General features: G+C 55.0%; 1 protein-coding gene across 1 annotated transcript in view; it reads right to left on the bottom strand.

Moving 5' to 3' along the window:
* The window catches only part of LOC142922607 (nondiscriminating glutamyl-tRNA synthetase EARS2, mitochondrial-like), a 45,139-nt gene extending 26,876 nt beyond the window's left edge, over positions 1-18,263 (bottom strand). The window contains exons 1-5 of the mRNA XM_076063426.1: positions 18,211-18,263; positions 14,833-15,017; positions 12,234-12,394; positions 10,111-10,220; positions 4,528-4,663 (exon numbers count right to left, since the gene is read on the bottom strand). Coding sequence (XP_075919541.1) covers positions 4,528-4,663; positions 10,111-10,220; positions 12,234-12,296 — 309 coding nt within the window. The 5' untranslated portion in view covers positions 12,297-12,394; positions 14,833-15,017; positions 18,211-18,263. The remainder of the gene's footprint in view (positions 1-4,527; positions 4,664-10,110; positions 10,221-12,233; positions 12,395-14,832; positions 15,018-18,210) is intronic.
* Positions 18,264-23,786: the final 5,523 nt, after the last annotated feature.

The raw sequence follows: 23,786 nt of genomic DNA, 5'->3' as shown, positions 1-23,786 counted from the left end.
GAGAGAGAGACACGGGGAGAGAGAGAGACACGTGGCCCTGACACACGGGGATAGAGACACGGAGAGAGAGAGACACGGGGAGAGAGACACGGGGAGAGAGACACGGGGAGAGAGACACGGGGAGAGACACGGGGAGAGAAACGGGGAGAGACACGGGGAGAGAGACACGGGGAGAGAGAGACACGGGGAGAGAGAGACACGGGGAGAGACACGGAGAGAGAGAGAGAGACACGGGGAGAGAGACACGGTTAGACACGGGGAGAGACAAGGGGAGAGAGAGACACGGGGCGAGAGACACGGTTAGACACGGGGAGAGAGAGACACGGGGAGAGAGACACGGGGAGAGAGACACGGTTAGACACGGGGAGAGAGAGACACGGAGAGAGAGAGACACGTGACCCTGACACACGGGGAGACACACGGGGAGAGAGACACGGGGAGAGAGACACGGGAAGAGAGACACGGGGAGAGACGCGGGGAGAGAGGGACACGGGGAGAGAGACATGGGGAGAGAGAGAGACACGGGGAGAGAGAGACACGCGGAGAGAGAGACACGGGGACACAGAGAGACACGGGGAGAGAGAGACATGTGGGGAGAGAGACACAGGGAGAGAGAGACACGCGGAGAGAGAGACATGGGGAGAGACATGGGGAGAGAGACACAGGGAGAGAGAGACACGGGGAGAGAGAGACACGGGGAGAGAGACACGCGGAGAGAGAGACATGGGGAGAGAGATACGGAGAGAGAGAGACACGGTTAGACACGGGGAGAGAGAGACACTGGGAGAGAGACACGTGGCCCTGACACACGGGGAGAGACACACAGGGAGAGAGAGACACGGTTAGACACGGGGAGAGAGAGACACGGGGAGAGAGACACGTGGCCAAGACACACGGGGAGAGAGACACGGGGAGAGAGAGACACGGTTAGACGCGGGGAGAGAGACACGGGGAGAGAGAGACACGGTTAGACACGGGGAGAGACACGGGGAGAGAGAGACACGGGGAGAGAGAGACACGGGGAGAGAGAGACACGGGGAGAGAGAGACACGGGGAGAGAGAGACACGTGGCCCTGACACACGGGGAGAGACACGGGGAGAGAGACACGGTTAGACACGGGGAGAGAGAGACACGGGGAGAGAGACACACGGTTAGACACGGGGAGAGAGAGACGGCGAGAGAGACACAGTGAGAGAGAGACACGGGGAGAGAGAGAGACACGGGGAGAAAGACACAGGGAGAGAGACACGGGGAGAGACACGGGGAGAGAGAGACACGGGGAGAGAGAGAGAGACACGGGGAGAGAGACACGGGGAGAGAGAGACGGTTAGACACGGGGAGAGAGACACTGGGAGAGACACACGGGGAGAGAGAGACGGTTAGACACGGGGAGAAAGACACGGGGAGAGAGACACGGGGAGAGAGACACGGTTAGACACGGGGAGAGACACGGGGAGAGAGAGACACGGGGAGAGAGAGAGAGACACGTGGCCCTGACACACGGGGAGAGAGACACGGAGAGAGAGAGACACGGGGAGAGAGACACGGGGAGAGAGAGAGACACGGGGAGAGAGACACGGGGAGAGAGACACGGGGAGAGAGACACAAGGAGAGACACGGGGAGAGACACGGGGAGAGAGACACGGGGAGAGAGACACGGGGAGAGAGAGACACGGGAAGAGAGACACGGGGAGAGACACGGGGAGAGACACGGGGAGAGACAAGGGGAGAGAGACACGGGGAGAGAGACACGGGGAGAGAGAGACACGGTTAGACACGGGGAGAGAGACACGGGGAGAGACACGGGGAGAGAGAGACGCGGTTAGACACGGGGAGAGAGACACGGGGAGAGAAAGACACGGGGAGAGAGAGACGGTTAGAGACGGGGAGAGAGACACGGGGAGAGAGACACGGGGAGAGAGAGACACGGGGAGAGAGACACGTGGGGAGAGAGAGACACGGGGAGAGAGACACGGGGAGAGAGAGACACGGGGAGAGAGAGACACGGGGAGAGAGAGACACGGGGAGAGACACGGGGAGAGAGAGACATGGGGAGAGAAAGACACGGGGAGAGAGACACGGGGAGAGAGACACGGGGAGAGAGACATTGAGAGAGAGAGACACGGGGAGAGAGACACGGAGAGAGAAACACGGGGAGAGAGACATGGGGAGAGAGACACGGGCAGAGAGACACGCAGGGAGAGAGAGACATGGGGAGCGAGACGCGGGGAGAGAGACACGGGGATAGAGACACGGGGAGAGAGTCACGGGGAGAGAGACACGGGGAGAGAGAGACACAGGGAGAGAGAGAGACACGGGGAGAGAGACACGGGGAGAGAGAGACGTTAGACACGGGGAGAGAGACACGGGGAGAGAGAGACGGTTAGACACGGGGAGAGAGACACGGGGAGAGAGACACGGGGAGAGAGACACGGGGAGAGAGACACGGTTAGACACGGGGAGAGACACGGGGAGAGAGAGACACGGGGAGAGAGAGACACGTGGCCCTGACACACGGGGCGAGAGACACGGAGAGAGAGAGACACGGGGAGAGAGACACGGGGAGAGAGAGACACGGGGAGAGAGACACGGGGAGAGAGAGAGACACGGGGAGAGAGACACGAGGAGAGAGACACGGGGAGAGAGACACGGGGAGAGACACGGGGAGAGACACGGGGAGAGAGACACGGGGAGAGAGAGACACGGGAAGAGAGACACGGGGAGAGACACGGGGAGAGACACGGGGAGAGAGACACGGGGAGAGAGACACGGGGAGAGAGAGACACGGTTAGACACGGGGAGAGAGACACGGGGAGAGAGAGACACGGGGAGAGAGACACGGGGAGAGAGACACGGTTAGACACGGGGAGAGATACGGGGAGAGAGAGACACGGGGAGAGAGAGAGACACGTGGCCCTGACACACGGGGATAGAGACACGGAGAGAGAGAGACACGGGGAGAGAGACACGGGGAGAGAGACACGGGGAGAGAGACACGGGGAGAGACACGGGGAGAGAAACGGGGAGAGACACGGGGAGAGACACGGGGAGAGAGACACGGGGAGAGAGACACGGGGAGAGAGAGACACGTGGCCCTGACACACGGGGAGAGACACGGGGAGAGAGACACGGGGAGAGAGACACGGTTAGACATGGGGAGAGAGACACGGTTAGACATGGGGAGAGAGACACGGGGAGAGAGACACGGGGAGAGAGAGAGACACGGGGAGAGAGACACGGGGAGAGACACGGAGAGAGAGAGAGACACGGGGAGAGAGACACGGTTAGACACGGGGAGAGACAAGGGGAGAGAGAGACACGGGGCGAGAGACACGGTTAGACACGGGGAGAGACACGGGGAGAGAGACACGGGGAGAGAGACACGGTTAGACACGGGGAGAGAGAGACACGGAGAGAGAGAGACACGTGACCCTGACACACGGGGAGACACACGGGGAGAGAGACACGGGGAGAGAGACACGGGAAGAGAGACACGGGGAGAGACGCGGGGAGAGAGGGACACGGGGAGAGAGACATGGGGAGAGAGAGAGACACGGGGAGAGAGAGACACGCGGAGAGAGAGACACGGGGACACAGAGAGACACGGGGAGAGAGAGACATGTGGGGAGAGAGACACAGGGAGAGAGAGACACGCGGAGAGAGAGACATGGGGAGAGACATGGGGAGAGAGACACAGGGAGAGAGAGACACGGGGAGAGAGAGACACGGGGAGAGAGACACGCGGAGAGAGAGACATGGGGAGAGAGATACGGAGAGAGAGACAAGGAGAGAGACACAGGGAGACACGGGGAGACACGGTGAGACACGGAGAGACCACGGAGAGACACGGTGAGACACGGGGGAGACACGGGGAGACACGGTGAGACACGGGGGAGACACGGGGAGACACGGGGGAGACACGGGGGAGACACGGTGAGACACAGGGGAGACACAGGGGAGACCCAGGGGAGACACGGGGAGACACGGGGGAGACACGGTGACACACAGGGGAGACACGGGGGAGACAAGTGGGAGACACGGAGAGACACGGAGAGACACGGGGAGACACGGGGAGACACGGGGAGACACGGGGAGAGAGAGACATGGGGAGACACGGGGAGACACGGGGGAGACACGGGGAGACACGGTGAGACACGGGGAGAGAGACACGGGGAGACACCAGGAGACACGGGGGAGACACGGGGAGAGAGAGAGACATGGGGAGACACGTAGCGACAGGGAGAGACACAGGGAGACAAGAGGAGAGAGACACGGGGAGACACGGTGAGACACGGGGGAGACACGGTGAGATACGGGGAGACACGGGGAGACACGGGGGAGACACGGTGAGACACAGTGAGACAGGGAGAGACACGGGGGGACACGGAGAGACACGGGGAGACACGGTGAGACACGGGGGAGACACGGGGAGATACGGGGAGACACGGAGAGACACGGGGGAGACACGGTGAGACACGGGGAGACACGGGGGAGACACGGGGAGACACGGGGAGACACGGGGAGACCTTTCTGAAGAGCAGGAGTCTCCTTGCGAGCTCCGGGGAGGGGACAACGTTGTAGGTGAGAGACACCAAGTTGATTAGCTGAGACACGTGGTGGGACAGGGACACCGGGTCCTCAAGCTCGCGAGACAGGTGCTGTCTGAGGACACACAGAGAGACACAGAAACACACAGAGACACACAGAGACACACAGTGACACACAGTGACACCAGGTTGAGTAGCTGAGACACACAGAGACACACAGAGACACAGTGAGACAGAGACACACAGAGACACACAGAGACACACAGAGACACACAGAGACACACAGAGACACACAGAGAGACACAGAGACACACAGAGACACAGAGACACAGAGACACACAGAGACACACAGAGACACACAGACACACAGTGACACACAGAGACACACAGAGACACACAGTGACACACAGAGACACACAGAGACACACAGACACACAGTGACACAGAGACACACAGTGACACACAGAGACACAGTGACACAGAGACACAGAGACACACAGTGACACAAGAGACACAGTGACACACAGAGACACACAGAGACACACAGAGACACAGTGACACACAGAGATACACAGAGACACAGAGACACACAGTGAGACACTGAGACACAGTGAGACACAAAGAGAAACACAGAGACACACAGAGACACTCAGAGACACACAGAGAAACACAGAGACACAGTGAGACACAGTGAGACACAGAGACACACAGAGACACACAGAGACACACAGAGACACAGAGACACAGAGACACACAGTGACACACAGAGACACAGAGACACACAGAGACACACAGAGACACACAGTAAGACACACAGTGAGACACACAGTAAGACACAGAGACACACAGAGACACAGTGAGACACAGAGACACAGAGACACACAGAGACACACAGAGACACACAGTGAGACACACAGAGACACACAGAGACACACAGGGACACAGAGACACACAGTGAGACACACAGAGACACACAGAGACAAAGACACACAGTGACAGAGACACACAGAGACACACAGAGACACAGAGACACACAGAGACACACAGAGACACAGTGACACAGTGAGACACAGAGACACAGAGACACACAGATACACAGAGACACACAGACACACAGAGACACACAGTGACACACAGAGACACACAGAGACACACAGAGACACAGTGACACAGAGACACAGAGACACACAGAGACACACAGAGACACACAGAGACACACAGAAACACACAGAGACACACAGAGACACAGTGAGACACACAGAGACACACAGAGACACACAGAGACACACAGTGACACACAGAGACACAGTGACACACAGAGATACACAGAGACACACAGACACACACAGTGACACACAGAGACACAGTGAGACACAGAGACACACAGAGACACAGAGACACACAGAGACACACAGTGAGACACAGTGAGACACAGTGAGACACAGAGACACACAGAGACACACAGAGACACACAGTGACACAGAGACACACAGAGACACCAGGTTGAGTAGCTGAGACACGTGGTGGGAAAGAGACACACAGAGACACACAGAGACACACAGTGACACAGAGACACACAGAGACACACAGAGACACACAGAGACACAGTGACACACATAGACACACAGAGACACACAGAGACACAGAGACACACAGAGACTAACAGAGACACACATAGACACACAGAGACACAGAGAGACACACAGAGACACACAGAGACACAGAGACACACAGAGACACAGAGACACACAGAGACACACAGTGACACACAGAGACACACAGTGAGACACACAGAGACACACAGAGACACAGTGACACAGAGACACAGTGACACACAGAGACACACAGTGAGACACAGAGACACAGAGAGACACAGAGACACACAGTGACACACAGAGAGACACAGAGACACAGAGAGACACAGAGACACACAGAGACACACAGTGACACACAGAGACACACAGAGACACACAGTGAGAGACACAGAGACACAGAGACACACAGTGACACACAGAGACACACAGAGACACACAGTGACACACAGAGACACACAGTGAGACACACAGAGACACAGTGAGACACACAGAGACACACAGAGACACACAGACACACAGAGACACACAGTGACACACAGAGACACACAGAGACACACAGAGACACAGAGACACAGAGACACACAGAGACACAGTGAGACACACAGAGACACACAGAGACACACAGACACACAGAGACACACAGAGACACACAGTGAGACACACAGTGAGACACACAGTGACACACAGAGACACACAGAGACACACAGAGACACAGAGACACACAGAGACACAAAGAGAAACACAGAGACACACAGAGACACAGAGACACACAGAGACACACAGATACACACAGAGACACACAGTGAGACACAGAGACATAGAGACACACAGAGACACACAGAGACACACAGTGACACACAGAGACACACAGTGAGACACAGAGACACAGAGAGACACACAGTGACACACAGTGACACAGAGACACACAGAGACACACAGTGACACAGAGACACACAGAGACACACAGTGACACAGAGACACACAGTGAGACACACAGTGAGAGACACAGTGACACAGAGACACAGTGAGACACAGAGACACACAGAGACACACAGTGACACACAGAGATACACAGAGACACAGAGACACACAGAGACACACAGAGACACAGTGACACACAGAGACACAGTGACACACAGTGAGACATAGAGACACACAGAGACACACAGAGACACACCGAGACACACAGTGACACAGAGTCACACAGAGACACACAGAGACACAGTGACACACAGAGACACACAGAGACACACAGAGACACACAGTGACACAGTGACACACAGAGACACACAGAGACACAAAGAGACACACAGAGACACACAGTGACACAGAGAGACACACAGAGACACACAGTGACACACAGTGAGACACAGAGACACAGAGACACACAGAGACACACAGAGACACACAGTGACACACAGTGAGACACAGAGACACAGAGACACACAGAGACACACAGAGACACAGAGACACACAGAGACACAGTGACACACAGAGACACACAGAGACACACAGAGACACACAGTGACACACAGAGACACACAGAGACACAGTGACACACAGAGACACACAGAGACACACAGAGACACACAGAGACACACAGTGAGACACAGAGACACAGTGAGACACACAGAGACACACAGAGACACAGTGAGACACACAGAGACACAGTGAGACACAGTGAGACACAAAGACACAGTGAGACACAAAGACACAGAGAGACACAGAGAGACACACAGAGACACACAGAGACACACAGTGACACAGAGACACAGATACACACAGAGACACAGTGAGACACAGAGAGACACACGCAGAGACACACAGAGACACCAGGTTGAGTAGCAGAGACACACAGTGACACACAGAGACACACAGTGACACACAGAGACAGAGAGACACACAGTGACACAGAGACACACAGAGACACACAGAGAGACACAGAGAGACACAGAGAGACACAGAGAGACACACAGAGACAGAGAGACACACAGAGACACAGAGAGACACACAGAGACACACAGTAACACACAGCGACACAGAGACACACAGAGACACACAGAGACACACAGAGACACGCAGAGACACGTGGTGGGACAGAGAGACACACAGAGACACCAGGTTGAGCAGCAGAGACACACAGTGAGACACAGAGACACATAGAGACACAGTGAGACACACAGACACACACAGACACACACAGAGACACACAGTGAGACATAGAGACACACAGAGACACAGAGACACACAGAGACACACAGAGACACAGAGACACACAGTGACACACAGAGACACACACATACACACAGTGACACACAGAGACACACAGTGACACACAGAGACAGAGAGACACACAGTGACACAGAGACACACAGAGACACACAGAGAGACACAGAGAGACACAGAGAGACACACAGAGACAGAGAGACACACAGAGACACAGAGAGACACACAGAGACACACAGTAACACACAGCGACACAGAGACACGCAGAGACACACAGAGACACACAGAGACACGCAGAGACACGTGGTGGGACAGAGAGACACACAGAGACACCAGGTTGAGCAGCAGAGACACACAGTGAGACACAGAGACACATAGAGACACAGTGAAACACACAGACACACACAGACACACACAGAGACACACAGTGAGACATAGAGACACACAGAGACACAGAGACACACAGAGACACACAGAGACACAGAGACACACAGTGACACACAGAGACACACACATACACACAGTGACACACAGAGACACACAGTGACACACAGAGACAGAGAGACACACAGTGACACAGAGACACACAGAGACACACAGAGAGACACAGAGATACACACAGAGACAGAGAGACACACAGAGATACAGAGAGACACACAGAGACACACAGTAACACACAGCGACACAGAGACACGCAGAGACACACAGAGACACACAGAGACACCAGGTTGAGTAGCAGACACAGAGACACATAGAGACACACAGAGACACACAGAGACACGCAGAGACACGTGTGGGACAGAGAGACACACAGAGACACCAGGTTGAGCAGCAGAGACACACAGTGAGACACAGAGACACATAGAGACACAGTGAGACACACAGACACACACAGACACACACAGAGACACACAGAGACACACAGAGACACACAGTGAGACATAGAGACACACAGAGACACAGAGACACACAGAGACACACAGAGACACAGAGACACACAGTGACACAGAGACACACAGTGACAGAGAGACACACAGTGAGACACAGTGAGTGGGTGGGTGAGTGAGTGAGTTGGTGTTTGAGTGAGTGAGAGAGTGTGTGGGTGAGTGAGAAGGTGAGTGAGTATGTGGGTGGGTGAGTGGGTGAGTGAGTATGTGGGTGAGTCAATGAGTGGGTGAGTGAGTGAGTGAGTATGTGGGTGAGTGAGTGAGTGGGTGAGTGAGTGGGTGAGTGAGTGAGTGGGTGGGTGAGTGAGTGGGCGAGTGAGTGAGTGAGTGGGTGAGTGAATGAGCGGTGAGTGAGTGAGTGAGTGGGTGAGTGAGTGAGTGACTGGGTGGGTGAGTCAGTGAGTGAGTGGCTGAGTGAGTAAGTTAGTGGGTGAGTGGCTGAGTGAGTGAGTGAGTGGGTGAGTGAGTGTATGGGTGAGTGTATGGGTGAATGGGTGAGTGAGTGAGTGGGTGAGTGACTGAGTAGGTGAGTGAGTGAGTGTATGGGTGAGTGTATGGGTGAATGGGTGAGTGAGTGAGTGGGTGAGTGAGTGAGTGGTGAGTGAGTGAGTGAGTGGTGAGTGAGTGGTGAGTGAGTGGTGAGTGGTGAGTGTGTTGGTGAGTGAGTGAGTGTGTGGTGAGTGGTGAGTGAGTGAGTGGTGAGTGAGTGGTGAGTGTGTTGGTGAGTGAATGAGTGGGCTGAGTGGGTGAGTGAGTGAGTGGTGAGTGGTGAGTGAGTGGTGAGTGATCTTCACCGTGCAATGATGGTGAGGTGTTCCAGGTGCAGGATGGCTGAGTGGGTGGAGACACGTGACAGATCAAATGCCTCCACAAGGGCGCTCCAATGAGGAGGTGTCACAGCCCTCTAGAACATCAACAACATCATCATCAACATCACCACCAACATCAACAACATCAACAACATCAACATCATCACCACTAACATCACCACTAACACCATCACCACCATCACCAACATCACCATCACCACCATCACCACATCAACAACATCAACATCATCAACATCATCAACAACAACATCATCAACAACATCAACAACATCATCATCACCATCATCATCAACAACATCACCATCACCATCATCAACATCATCATCATCACCATCAACATCACCACCATCACCAACATCACCATCACCAACATCATCACCATCACCATCACCAACATCACCATCACCAACATCATCACCATCATCATCACCAACATCAACATCACCATCACCATCATCAACATCACCATCATCACCATCAACATCACCACCATCACCAACATCACAACATGATCATCATCATCATCACCAACATCACCACCATCACCATCACCAACATCACCATCACCAACATCATCACCATCACCATCACCAACATCACCATCACCAACATCATCACCATCATCATCACCAACATCACCACCATCACCAACATCAACATCATCATCATCACCATCATCACCACCATGACCATCACCAACATCACCATCACCAACATCATCACCATCATCATCACCAACATCATCAACATCACCAACATCACCACTAACATCACCACCATCACCAACATTATTACCATCACCAAAATCACCAACATCACCAACATCATCAACATCACCAACATCACCAACATCACCATCATCACCACCATCACCAACATCACCACTAACATCACCACCATCACCACCATCACCACCATCACCATCTTCACCACCATCAACATCATCACCACCATCATCATCACCACCATCATCATCATCATCATCACCATCATCACCAACATCATCACCAACATCACCATCACCATCATCACCACCATCATCACCAACATCATCATCACCATCATCATCAACATCACCATCATCACCACCATCATCATCATCACCACCATCACCACCTCCAATGCCACCAAAACCACCCACTCACCCACTCACCCACCCACCCACCCACTCACCCACCCACTCACCCACCCACTCACTTATACACTCACCCACTCACCCACTCACACACTCACACACTCACCCACCCACCCACTCACCCACTCGCCCACCCACCCGCTCACCCACTCACCCACCCACTCACCCACTCACCCACCCACTCACCCACTCACCCACCCACTCACCCACTCACCCACCCACCCACCCACTCACTCACACACTCACTCACTCACCCACTCACCCACCCACTCACTCACTCACTCACCCACCCACTCACTCACTCACCCACTCACTCACTCACTCACATACCCACTCACTCACTCACCCACCCACTCACCCACTCACTCACTCACTCACCCACCCACTCACCCACTCACCCTCCCACTCACCCACTCACCCACTCACTCACCCACTCACTCACCCACTCACTCAACCACTCACTCACCCACTCACTCACCCACTCACTCACCCACTCACTCACCCACTCACCCACTCACTCACTCACTTACTCACCCACTCACTCATCCACTCACTCACCCACCCACTCACCCACTCACCCTCCCACTCACCCACCCACTCACCACTCACTCACCCACTCACTCACCCACTCACTCACCCACTCACTCACCCACCCACTCACTCACCCACCCTCCCACTCACCCACCCACTCACCACTCACTCACTCACTCACCCACTCACTCACCCACTCACTCACCCACTCACTCAATCACTCACTCACCCACTCACTCACCCACCAACTCACCCACCCACCCACCCACTCACCCCCCCACCCACCCACCCACTCACCCACCCACCCACTCACCCCCCCACTCACCCACCCTCCCACCCACTCACCCACTCTCCCACCCACTCACCCACCCCCCCACTCACCCACCCACCCACCCACTCACCCACTCACCCACCCACTCACCCCGGAATCCACCACCACAGCGGGTGAGTAGCTGCAGCAGCACGAGAGGCTGGACTCCACCATCTCGGAAGCTGGCCACTGAGTCGTCACCACGTCGCTTGGACAGTTTTTGGCCGTCAGGCCTCATGAGCAGTGGGAGGTGGCCATACTGGGGGGCGGGGCTGGGGGGGGTGGGGGTGGGGGGTGGGGGTGGGGGGTGGGGGTGGGGGGTGGGTGGGTAGGTGATAGAGTGAGTGGGTGAGTGGGTGAGTGAGTGGGTGGATGGGTGAGTGGGTGGGTGGGTGGGTGAGTGGGTGAGTGAGTGGGTGAGTGAGTGGGTGAGTGAGTGGGTGAGTGGGTGAGTGGGTGGGTGGGTGAGTGATAGAGTGAGTGAGTGGGTGAGTGAGTGAGAGGGTGAGTGAGTGGGTGAGCGAGTGAGTGATTGAGTGAGTGGGTGAGTGGGTGAGTGGGTGGGTGGGTGAGTGAGTGGGTGGGTGGGTGGGTGAGTGAGTGAGTGAGTGGGTGAGTGAGTGAGTGAGCGAGTGAGTGATTGAGTGAGTGGGTGAGTGAGTGGGTGAGTGGGTGAGTGGGTGGGTGGGTGAGTGATAGAGTGAGTGAGTGGGTGAGTGAGTGAGAGGGTGAGTGAGTGGGTGAGCGAGTGAGTGATTGAGTGAGTGGGTGAGTGGGTGAGTGGGTGGGTGGGTGAGTGAGTGGGTGGGTGGGTGGGTGAGTGAGTGAGTGGGTGAGTGAGTGAGTGAGCGAGTGAGTGATTGAGTGAGTGGGTGAGTGGGTGAGTGAGTGAGTGAGCGAGTGAGTGATTGAGTGAGTGGGTGAGTGGGTGAGTGAGTGAGTGAGTGGGTGAGTGAGTGAGTGAGTGGGTGAGTGAGTGAGAGGGTGAGTGGGTGAGTGGGTGAGTGAGTGAGTGAGTGAGCGAGTGAGTGATTGAGTGAGTGGGTGAGTGGGTGAGTGGGTGAGTGAGTGAGTGAGTGGGTGAGTGAGTGAGTGGGTGAGTGGGTGAGTGGGTGAGTGGGTGAGTGAGTGAGTGAGTGGGTGAGTGAGTGAGTGAGTGGGTGAGTGGGTGAGTGAGTGAGAGGGTGAGTGGGTGAGTGAGTGGGTGAGTGTTAGAGTGAGTGGGTGAGTGAGTGGGTGAGTGAGTGAGTGGGTGGGTGGGTGAGTGGGTGAGTGAGTGAGTGAGTGGGTGGGTGGGTGAGTGGGTGGGTGAGTGGTTGAGTGGGTGAGTGGGTGAGTGAGTGGGTGAGTGAGTGAGTGAGTGGGTGGGTGAGTGGGTGAGTGAGTGGGTGGGTGAGTGGGTGAGTGGGTGAGTGAGTGGGTGGGTGAGTGGTTGAGTGAGTGAGTGAGTGGGTGAGTGAGTGATAGAGTGAGTGAGTGGGTGAGTGAGTGAGAGGGTGAGTGAGTGGGTGGGTGAGTGGGTGGGTGAGTGGGTGAGTGGGTGAGTGAGTGGGTGAGTGAGTGAGTGAGTGGGTGAGTGAGTGAGTGCGTGGGTGGGTGAGTGAGTGAGTGACTGAGTGACTGAGTGAGTGACTGAGTGAGTGACTGACTGAGTGACTGAGTGACTGAATGAGTGACTGAGTGACTGAGCGAGTGACTGAGTGAGTGACTGAGCGAGTGACTGAGTGACTGAGTGAGTGACTGAGTGACTAAGTGACTGAGTGACTGAGTGAGTGACTGAGTGACTGAGTGAGTGACTGACTGAGTGACTGAGTGATTGAGTGAGTGACTGAGTGACTGACTGAGTGACTGACTGAGTGAGTGACTGAGTGAGTGACTGAGTGAGTGACTGAGCGAGTGACTGAGTGAGTGAGTGACTGAGCGAGTGACTGAGTGAGTGAGTGACTGACTGACTGACTAAGTGAGTGACTGACTGACTGAGTGAGTGACTGAGCGAGTGACTGAGTGAGTGACTGAGCGAGTGACTGAGTGAGTGACTGAGTGAGTGACTGAGTGAGTGACTGAGTGACTGAGTGAGTGACTGCGTGACTGAGCGAGTGACTGAGCGAGTGACTGAGTGAGTGACTGAGTGACTGAGCGAGTGACTGAGTGACTGAGTGAGTGACTGAGTGACTGAGTGACTGACTGAGTGACTGAGTGACTCAGTGAGTGACTGAGTGAGTGACTGACTGAGTGACTGACTGAGTGAGTGACTGAGTGAGTGACTGAGTGAGTGACTGAGTGACTGAGTGAGTGACTGAGTGACTGACTGACTGACTGAGTGACTGAGTGAGTGACTGAGTGAGTGACTGAGCGAGTGACTGACTGAGTGAGTGAGTGACTGAGTGAGTGACTGAGTGAGTGACTGACTGAGTGACTGACTGAGTGAGTGACTGAGTGAGTGACTGAGCGAATGACTGACTGAGTGAGTGAGTGACTGAGTGAGTGACTGAGTGAGTGACTGAGTGACTGACTGACTGACTGAGTGACTGAGTGAATATGAGTGACTGACTGAGCGACTGAGTGAGTGACTGAGTGAGTGACTGAATGAGTGAGTGACTGAGTGAGTGACTGAGTGAGTGACTAAGTGAGTGACTAAGTGAGTGACTGACTGACTGAGTGAGTGACTAAGTGAGTGACTGAGTGAGTGACTGAGTGACTGAGTGATCACCCGTAGTTGTCCGTGTGCTGCAGGGCGTGGTGGATCTGCAGGTGCTTGCTGGTGGACACCAGCCACTCGACCCCACGCAGGACGTGAGTCACCCCCATTGCCCGGTCGTCCACCACGGACGCCAAGTGATAGGTAGGTCGACCATCACTCTTCAGGAGGATCGGGTCCCCTTCCACGGAGCTGACCTAAAGGTGGGACAGACACGGGGGGGGGGGGGGAGGGGGGTGGGTGAGTGAAGTGAGTGTGGGTGAGTGGGGGGGTGAGTGGGTGAGGGGTGAGTGGTGAGGGGTGAGTGGTGGGTGGTGGGTGAGTGAGTGAGTGAGTGGGTGAGTGAGTGGGGGGTGAGTGGGTGGGTGAGTGGGGGGGTGAGTGGGTGAGTGAGTGAGTGAGTGGGTGAGGGGGTGAGTGGGTGAGGGGGTGAGTGAGTGAGTGAGTGGGTGAGGGGGTGAGTGGGTGAGGGGGTGAGTGAGTGAGTGGGTGAGTGGGTGAGTGAGTGAGTGAGTGGGTGAGGGGGTGAGTGAGTGGGTGGGTGAGTGAGTGAGTGAGTGGTGAGTGAGTGGGTGAGTGAGTGAGTGAGTGGGTGAGGGGGTGAGTGGGTGAGTGGGTGAGGGGGTGAGTGGGTGAGTGAGTGAGTGAGTGGGTGAGTGAGTGGGGGGGTGAGTGGGTGAGTGGATGAGTGGGTGGGTGGGTGAGTGGGTGAGTGAGTGGGTGAGTGAGTGAGTGAGTGGGGGGTGAGTGGGTGAGTGGGTGAGTGGGTGGGTGGGTGAGTGGGTGAGTGAGTGGGTGAGTGAGTGAGTGAGGGGGTGAGTGGGGGGGTGGGTGGGTGAGTGGGTGGGTGAGTGAGTGAGTGGGTGAGTGAGTGGGTGAGTGGGTGGGTGAGTGAGTGAGTGGGTGAGTGGGTGAGTGAGTGAGTGGGTGAGTGAGTGGGTGAGGGGGTGAGTGGGGGGGTGGGTGGGTGAGTGGGTGGGTGAGTGAGTGAGTGGGTGAGTGAGTGGGTGAGTGGGTGGGTGAGTGAGTGAGTGAGTGGGTGGGTGAGGGGGTGAGTGGGGGGGTGGGTGAGTGAGTGAGTGGGTGGGTGAGTGAGTGAGTGAGTGGGTGAGTGGGTGAGTGGGTGGGTGAGTGAGTGAGTGAGTGGGTGGGTGAGTGAGTGAGTGGGTGAGTGAGTGGGTGAGTGAGTGAGTGGGTGGGTGAGTGAGTGAGTGAGTGGGTGGGTGAGTGAGTGAGTGGGTGGGTGAGTGAGTGAGTGAGTGGTGAGTGAGTGAGTGAGTGGGTGGGTGAGTAAGTGAGTGGTGAGTGAGTGGTGAGTGAGTGGTGAGTGAGTGACTGAGTGAGTGGTGAGTGGTGAGTGAGTGAGTGAGTGGTGAGTGAGTGGTGAGTGAGTGAATGAGTGAGTGGTGAGTGGTGAGTGAGTGGTGAGTGAGTGGGTGAGTGACTGAGAGAGTGGTGAGTGAGTGGTGAGTGAGTAAGTGGTGAGTGAGTGAGTGGTGAGGTGAGTAAGTGGTGAGTGAGTGGTGAGTGGGTGAGTGAGTGGTGAGTGAGTGGTGAGTGAGTGGTGAGTGAGTGAGTGGTGAGTGGTGAGTGAGTGGTGAGTGAGTGGTGAGTGAGTGGTGAGTGGGTGGTGAGTGGGTGGTGAGTGAGTGGTGAGTGAGTGGTGAGTGGTGAGTGAGTGGGTGAGTGGTGAGTGGTGAGTGAGTGGTGAGTGAGTGGTGAGTGAGTGGGTGAGTGGTGAGTGGTGAGTGAGTGGTGAGTGGGTGGTGAGTGAGTGAGTGACTGAGTGAGTGAGTGAGTGGTGAGTGAGTGGTGAGTGAGTGGTGAGTGAGTGAGTGGTGAGTGAGTGGTGAGTGAGTGGTGAGTGGTGAGTGAGTGGTGAGTGAGTGGTGAGTGAGTGGTGAGTGAGTGACTGAGTGAGTGAGTGGTGAGTGAGTGAGTGACTGAGTGGTGAGTGAGTGAGTGAGTGGTGAGTGAGTGGTGAGTGAGTGGTGAGTGAGTGAGTGAGTGACTGAGTGAGTGAGTGGTGAGTGAGTGGTGAGTGAGTGGTGAGTGGTGAGTGAGTGGTGAGTGAGTGGTGAGTGAGTGGTGAGTGGGTGGTGAGTAAGTGGTGAGTGAGTGGTGAGTGAGTGGTGAGTGAGTGGTGAGTGAGTGGGTGAGTGAGTGGTGAGTGAGTGGTGAGTGAGTGAGTGGGTGAGTGGTGAGTGAGTGGTGAGTGAGTGGTGAGTGAGTGAGTGAGTGGCTGAGTGAGTGAGTGAGTGGTGAGTGACTGAGTGACTGAGTGAGTGAGTGAGTGGTGAGTGAGTGGTGAGTGAGTGGTGAGTGAGTGGTGAGTGACTGAGTGACTGAGTGAGTGAGTGAGTGGTGAGTGAGTGAGTGGTGAGTGAGTGGTGAGTGAGTGGTGAGTGAGTGAGTGACTGAGTGAGTGAGTGGTGAGTGAGTGAGTGAGTGGTGAGTGAGTGAGTGAGTGGTGAGTGAGTGAGTGAGTAACTGAGTGACTGAGTGAGTGAGTGAGTGGTGAGTGAGTGGTGAGTGAGTGGTGAGTGAGTGACTGAGTGAGTGAGTGAGTGACTGACTGACTGAGTGAGTGAGTGTGTGAGTGAGTGAGTGACTGAGTGAGTGAGTGACTGAGTGAGTGACTGAGTGACTGAGTGAGTGACTGAGTGACTGACTGAGTGAGTGAGTGACTGAGTGAGTGAGTGACTGAGTGACTGAGTGAGTGGTGAGTAAGTGCTGAGTGAGTGGTGAGTGAGTGACTGACTGAGTGAGTGAATGAGTGAGTGAGTGACTGAGTGAGTGAGTGACTGAGTGACTGAGTGAGTGGTGAGTGGTGAGTGAGTGGTGAGTGAGTGGTGAGTGAGTGACTGACTGAGTGAGTGAATGAGTGAGTGAGTGACTGAGTGAGTGAGTGACTGAGTGACTGAGTGAGTGGTGAGTGAGTGGTGAGTGAGTGGTGAGTGAGTGGTGAGTGAGTGACTGAGTGACTGAGTGACTGACTGACTGAGTGAGTGAGTGAGTGGTGAGTGAGTGAGTGAGTGGTGAGTGAGTGGTGAGTGAGTGGTGAGTGAGTGGTGAGTGAGTGGTGAGTGAGTGGTGAGTGAGTGGTGAGTGAGTGGTGAGTGAGTGACTGAGTGACTGACTGACTGAGTGAGTGAGTGAGTGGTGAGTGAGTGAGTGAGTGGTGAGTGAGTGAGTGAGTGAGTGGTGAGTGAGTGGTGAGTGAGTGGTGAGTGAGTGAGTGAGTGGTGAGTGAGTGAGTGAGTGACTGAGTGAGTGACTGAGTGAGTGATGAGTGAGTGAGTGAGTGGTGAGTGACTGAGTGACTGAGTGAGTGACTGAGTGAGTGGTGAGTGGGTGAGTGAGTGGTGAGTGAGTGGTGAGATGAAGTACGTTGTGAGTGGTGAGCCCGTACACGAGGTCGTCATGGTGACTGTCTGCGAGGTGCCATGGAGACGGAGTCGCCCACGTGGGATTCTCCCCCAGCCGCTCGCCGCTCAGCCTCCAGCGGAGGCAGGGAGCGACAGCGATTGTCATACCTGGGGGTAGCACTCACCACTCACTCACCACTCACTCACCACTCACTCACCACTCACTCACCACTCACTCACCACTCACTCACTCACCACTCACTCACTCACCACTCACTCACCACTCACTCACCACTCACTCACCACTCACTCACCACTCACTCACTCACTCACCACTCACTCAGTCACTCAGTCACTCACTCAGTCACTCACTCACTCACCACTCACTCACCACTCACTCACTCACTCAGTCACTCAGTCACTCACCCACCCACTCACTCACTCACCACTCACTCACCACTCACTCACCCACTCAGTCACTCAGTCACTCAGTCACTCACTCACCACTCACTCACCACTCACTCACCACTCACTCACCACTCACTCACCACTCACTCACCACTCACTCACCACTCACTCACCACTCACTCACCACTCACTCACCACTCACTCACCACTCACTCACCACTCACTCACCACTCACTCACCACTCACCACTCACTCACTCACCACTCACTCACCACTCACTCACCACTCACCACTCACTCACCACTCACTCACCACTCACCACTCACTCACCACTCACTCACCACTCACCACTCACTCACTCACCACTCACTCACCACTCACTCACTCACTCACCACTCACTCACCACTCACTCACCACTCACCACTCACTCACTCACCACTCACTCACCACTCACTCACCACTCACCACTCACTCACCACTCACTCACCACTCACCACTCACTCACTCACCACTCACTCACCACTCACTCACCACTCACTCACCACTCACTCACCACTCACTCACCACTCACTCACCACTCACTCACCACTCACTCACCACTCACTCACCACTCACTCACCACTCACCACTCACTCAGTCACTCACTCAGTCACCACTCACTCAGTCACTCAGTCACTCACTCACCACTCACTCACCACTCACTCACTCACTCACCACTCACTCACCACTCACTCAGTCACTCAGTCACTCACTCACCACTCACTCACCACTCACCACTCACCACTCACCACTCACCACTCACTCACCACTCACTCACCACTCACCACTCACCACTCACTCACTCACCACTCACTCACCACTCACTCACCACTCACCACTCACTCACCACTCACTCACCACTCACCACTCACTCACCACTCACTCACCACTCACCACTCACTCACTCACCACTCACTCACCACTCACTCACTCACTCACCACTCACTCACCACTCACTCACCACTCACCACTCACTCACTCACCACTCACTCACCACTCACTCACTCACTCACCACTCACTCAGTCACCCACTCACTCACTCACTCACCACTCACTCACTCACTCACCACTCACTCACCACTCACTCACCACTCACCACTCACTCACTCACCACTCACTCACCACTCACTCACCACTCACCACTCACTCACCACTCACTCACCACTCACTCACCACTCACTCACTCAGTCAGTCAGTCACTCAGTCACTCAGTCACCACTCACCACTCACTCAGTCACTCACCACTCACTCACCACTCACTCACCACTCACTCACCACTCACCACTCACTCACTCACTCACCACTCACTCACTCACTCACCACTCACTCACTCAACCACTCACTCACTCAACCACCACTCACTCACCACTCACTCACCACTCACTCACCACTCACTCACTCACTCACCACTCACTCACCACTCACTCACCACTCACCACTCACTCACTCACCACTCACTCACCACTCACTCACTCACTCAGTCACTCACTCACCACTCACTCACTCAGTCACTCACTCACTCACTCAGTCACTCACTCAGTCACTCACCACTCACTCACCACTCACTCAGTCACTCACTCACTCACCACTCACTCACCCTCACTCAGTCACTCACTCAGTCACTCACTCAGTCACTCACTCACCACTCACTCACTCACTCACCACTCACCACTCACTCACTCACCACTCACTCACCACTCACCACTCACTCACCACTCACTCACCACTCACTCACTCACTCACCACTCACTCACTCACCACTCACTCACTCACTCACCACACACTCACTCACTCAGTCACTCACTCACTCACCACTCACTCACCACTCACTCACCACTCACCACTCACTCACTCACCACTCACCACTCACTCACCACTCACCACTCACTCACCACTCACTCACCACTCACTCACTCAGTCAGTCAGTCACTCAGTCACTCAGTCACCACTCACCACTCACTCAGTCACTCACCACTCACTCACCACTCACTCACCACTCACTCACCACTCACCACTCACTCACTCACTCACCACTCACTCACTCACTCACCACTCACTCACTCAACCACTCACTCACTCAACCACCACTCACTCACCACTCACTCACCACTCACTCACCACTCACTCACCACTCACTCACTCACTCACCACTCACTCACCACTCACCTCACCACTCACCACTCACTCACTCACCACTCACTCACCACTCACTCACTCACTCACTCACTCACTCACCACTCACTCACTCACTCAGTCACTCACTCACTCACTCAGTCACTCACTCAGTCACTCACCACTCACTCACCACTCACTCAGTCACTCACTCACTCACCACTCACTCACCCACTCACTCAGTCACTCACTCAGTCACTCACTCAGTCACTCACTCACCACTCACTCACTCACTCACCACTCACCACTCACTCACTCACCACTCACTCACCACTCACCACTCACTCACCACTCACTCACCACTCACTCACTCACTCACCACTCACTCACTCACCACTCACTCACTCACTCACCACACACTCACTCACTCAGTCACTCACTCACTCACTCACCACTCACTCACTCACCACTCACTCACTCACCACCACTCACTCACCACTCACTCACTCAACCACTCACTCACTCAACCACCACTCACTCACCACTCACTCACCACTCACTCACTCACTCACCACTCACTCACCACTCACTCACCACTCACTCACTCACCACTCACTCACCACTCACTCACTCACTCAGTCACTCACTCACCACTCACTCACTCACTCAGTCACTCACTCACTCACTCAGTCACTCACTCAGTCACTCACCACTCACTCACCACTCACTCAGTCACTCACTCACTCACCACTCACTCACCCACTCACTCAGTCACTCACTCAGTCACTCACTCAGTCACTCACTCACCACTCACTCACCACTCACTCACCACTCACTCACCACTCCCACTCACTCACCACTCACTAACCACTCACTCACCACTCAGTCACTCAGTCACTCACTCACCACTCATTCACTCAGTCACTCACTCACCACTCACCACTCACTCACTCACCACTCAGCACTCACCACTCACTCACCACTCACTCACTCACTCAGTCACTCACCACTCACTCACCACTCACTCACTCACTCACCACTCACTCACCACTCACTCACCCACTCACTCACTCACCACTCACTCACCACTCACTCACCACTCACTCACTCAGTCAGTCAGTCACTCAGTCACTCAGTCACCACTCACCACTCACTCAGTCACTCACCACTCACTCACCACTCACTCACCACTCACTCACCACTCACCACTCACTCACTCACTCACCACTCACTCACTCACTCACCACTCACTCACTCAACCACTCACTCACTCAACCACCACTCACTCACCACTCACTCACCACTCACCTCACCACTCACTCACTCACTCACCACTCACTCACCACTCACTCACCACTCACCACTCACTCACTCACCACTCACTCACCACTCACTCACTCACTCAGTCACTCACTCACCACTCACTCACTCACTCAGTCACTCACTCACTCACTCAGTCACTCACTCAGTCACTCACCACTCACTCACCACTCACTCAGTCACTCACTCACTCACCACTCACTCACCCACTCACTCAGTCACTCACTCAGTCACTCACTCAGTCACTCACTCACCACTCACTCACTCACTCACCACTCACCACTCACTCACTCACCATTCACTCACCACTCACCACTCACTCACCACTCACTCACCACTCACTCACCACTCACTCACTCACTCACCACTCACTCACCACTCACTCACCACTCACTCACTCACCACTCACTCACCACTCACTCACTCACTCAGTCACTCACTCACCACTCACTCACTCACTCAGTCACTCACTCAGTCACTCACCACTCACCTCACCACTCACTCACTCACTCACTCACCACTCACTCACCCACTCACTCAGTCACTCACTCAGTCACTCACTCAGTCACTCACTCACCACTCACTCACTCACTCACCACTCACTCACTCACCACTCACTCACCACTCACCACTCACTCACCACTCACTCACCACTCACTCACCACTCACTCAGTCACTCAGTCACTCACTCACTCATTCACTCAGTCACTCACTCACCACTCACCACTCACTCACTCACCACTCACTCACCACTCACTCACCACTCACTCACTCACTCAGTCACTCACCACTCACTCACCACTCACTCACTCACTCACCACTCACTCACCACTCACTCACCCACTCACTCACTCACCACTCACTCACCACTCAATCACCACTCACTGAACACTCACTCACTCACCACTCACTCACCACTCACTCACCACTCACTCACCACTCACTCACCACTTACTCAGTCACTCACTCACTCACTCAGTCACTCACTCAGTCACTCAGTCACTCACCCACTCACTCACTCACCACTCACTCACTCAACCACCACTCACTCACCACTCACTCACCACTCACTCACTCACCCACCCACTCACTCACCACTCACTCACCACCCACCACTCACTCACTCACCACTCACTCACTCACTCACCACTCACTCACCACTCACTCACTCACCACTCACTCACCACTCACTCACTCACTCAGTCACTCACTCACCACTCACTCATTCACTCACCACTCACTCACTCACTCACCACTCACTCACCACTCACTCACTCACTCACTCACTCACCACTCACTCACCACTCACTCACTCACTCAGTCACTCACTCACCACTCACTCACTCACTCAGTCACTCACTCACTCACTCAGTCACTCACTCAGTCACTCACCACTCACTCACCACTCACTCAGTCACTCACTCACTCACCACTCACTCACCCACTCACTCAGTCACTCCAGTCACTCACTCAGTCACTCACTCACCACTCACTCACTCACTCACCACTCACTCACCACTCACTCACCACTCACCACTCACTCACCACTCACTAACCACTCACTCACCACTCAGTCACTCAGTCACTCACTCACCACTCATTCACTCAGTCACTCACTCACCACTCACCACTCACTCACTCAACCACTCACACACTCACTCACTCAACCACCACTCACTCACCACTCACTCACCACTCACTCACTCACCCACCCACTC

The sequence above is a fragment of the Petromyzon marinus genome, unplaced genomic scaffold (assembly GCF_048934315.1).
Source record: "Petromyzon marinus isolate PM22_M1 ecotype Great Lakes invasive population unplaced genomic scaffold, UKy_Petmar_22M1.pri1.0 PM_Scaffold_118, whole genome shotgun sequence".
Lineage (NCBI taxonomy): Eukaryota > Metazoa > Chordata > Hyperoartia > Petromyzontiformes > Petromyzontidae > Petromyzon > Petromyzon marinus.
This window is presented reverse-complemented; position numbering and strand designations above follow the sequence as displayed.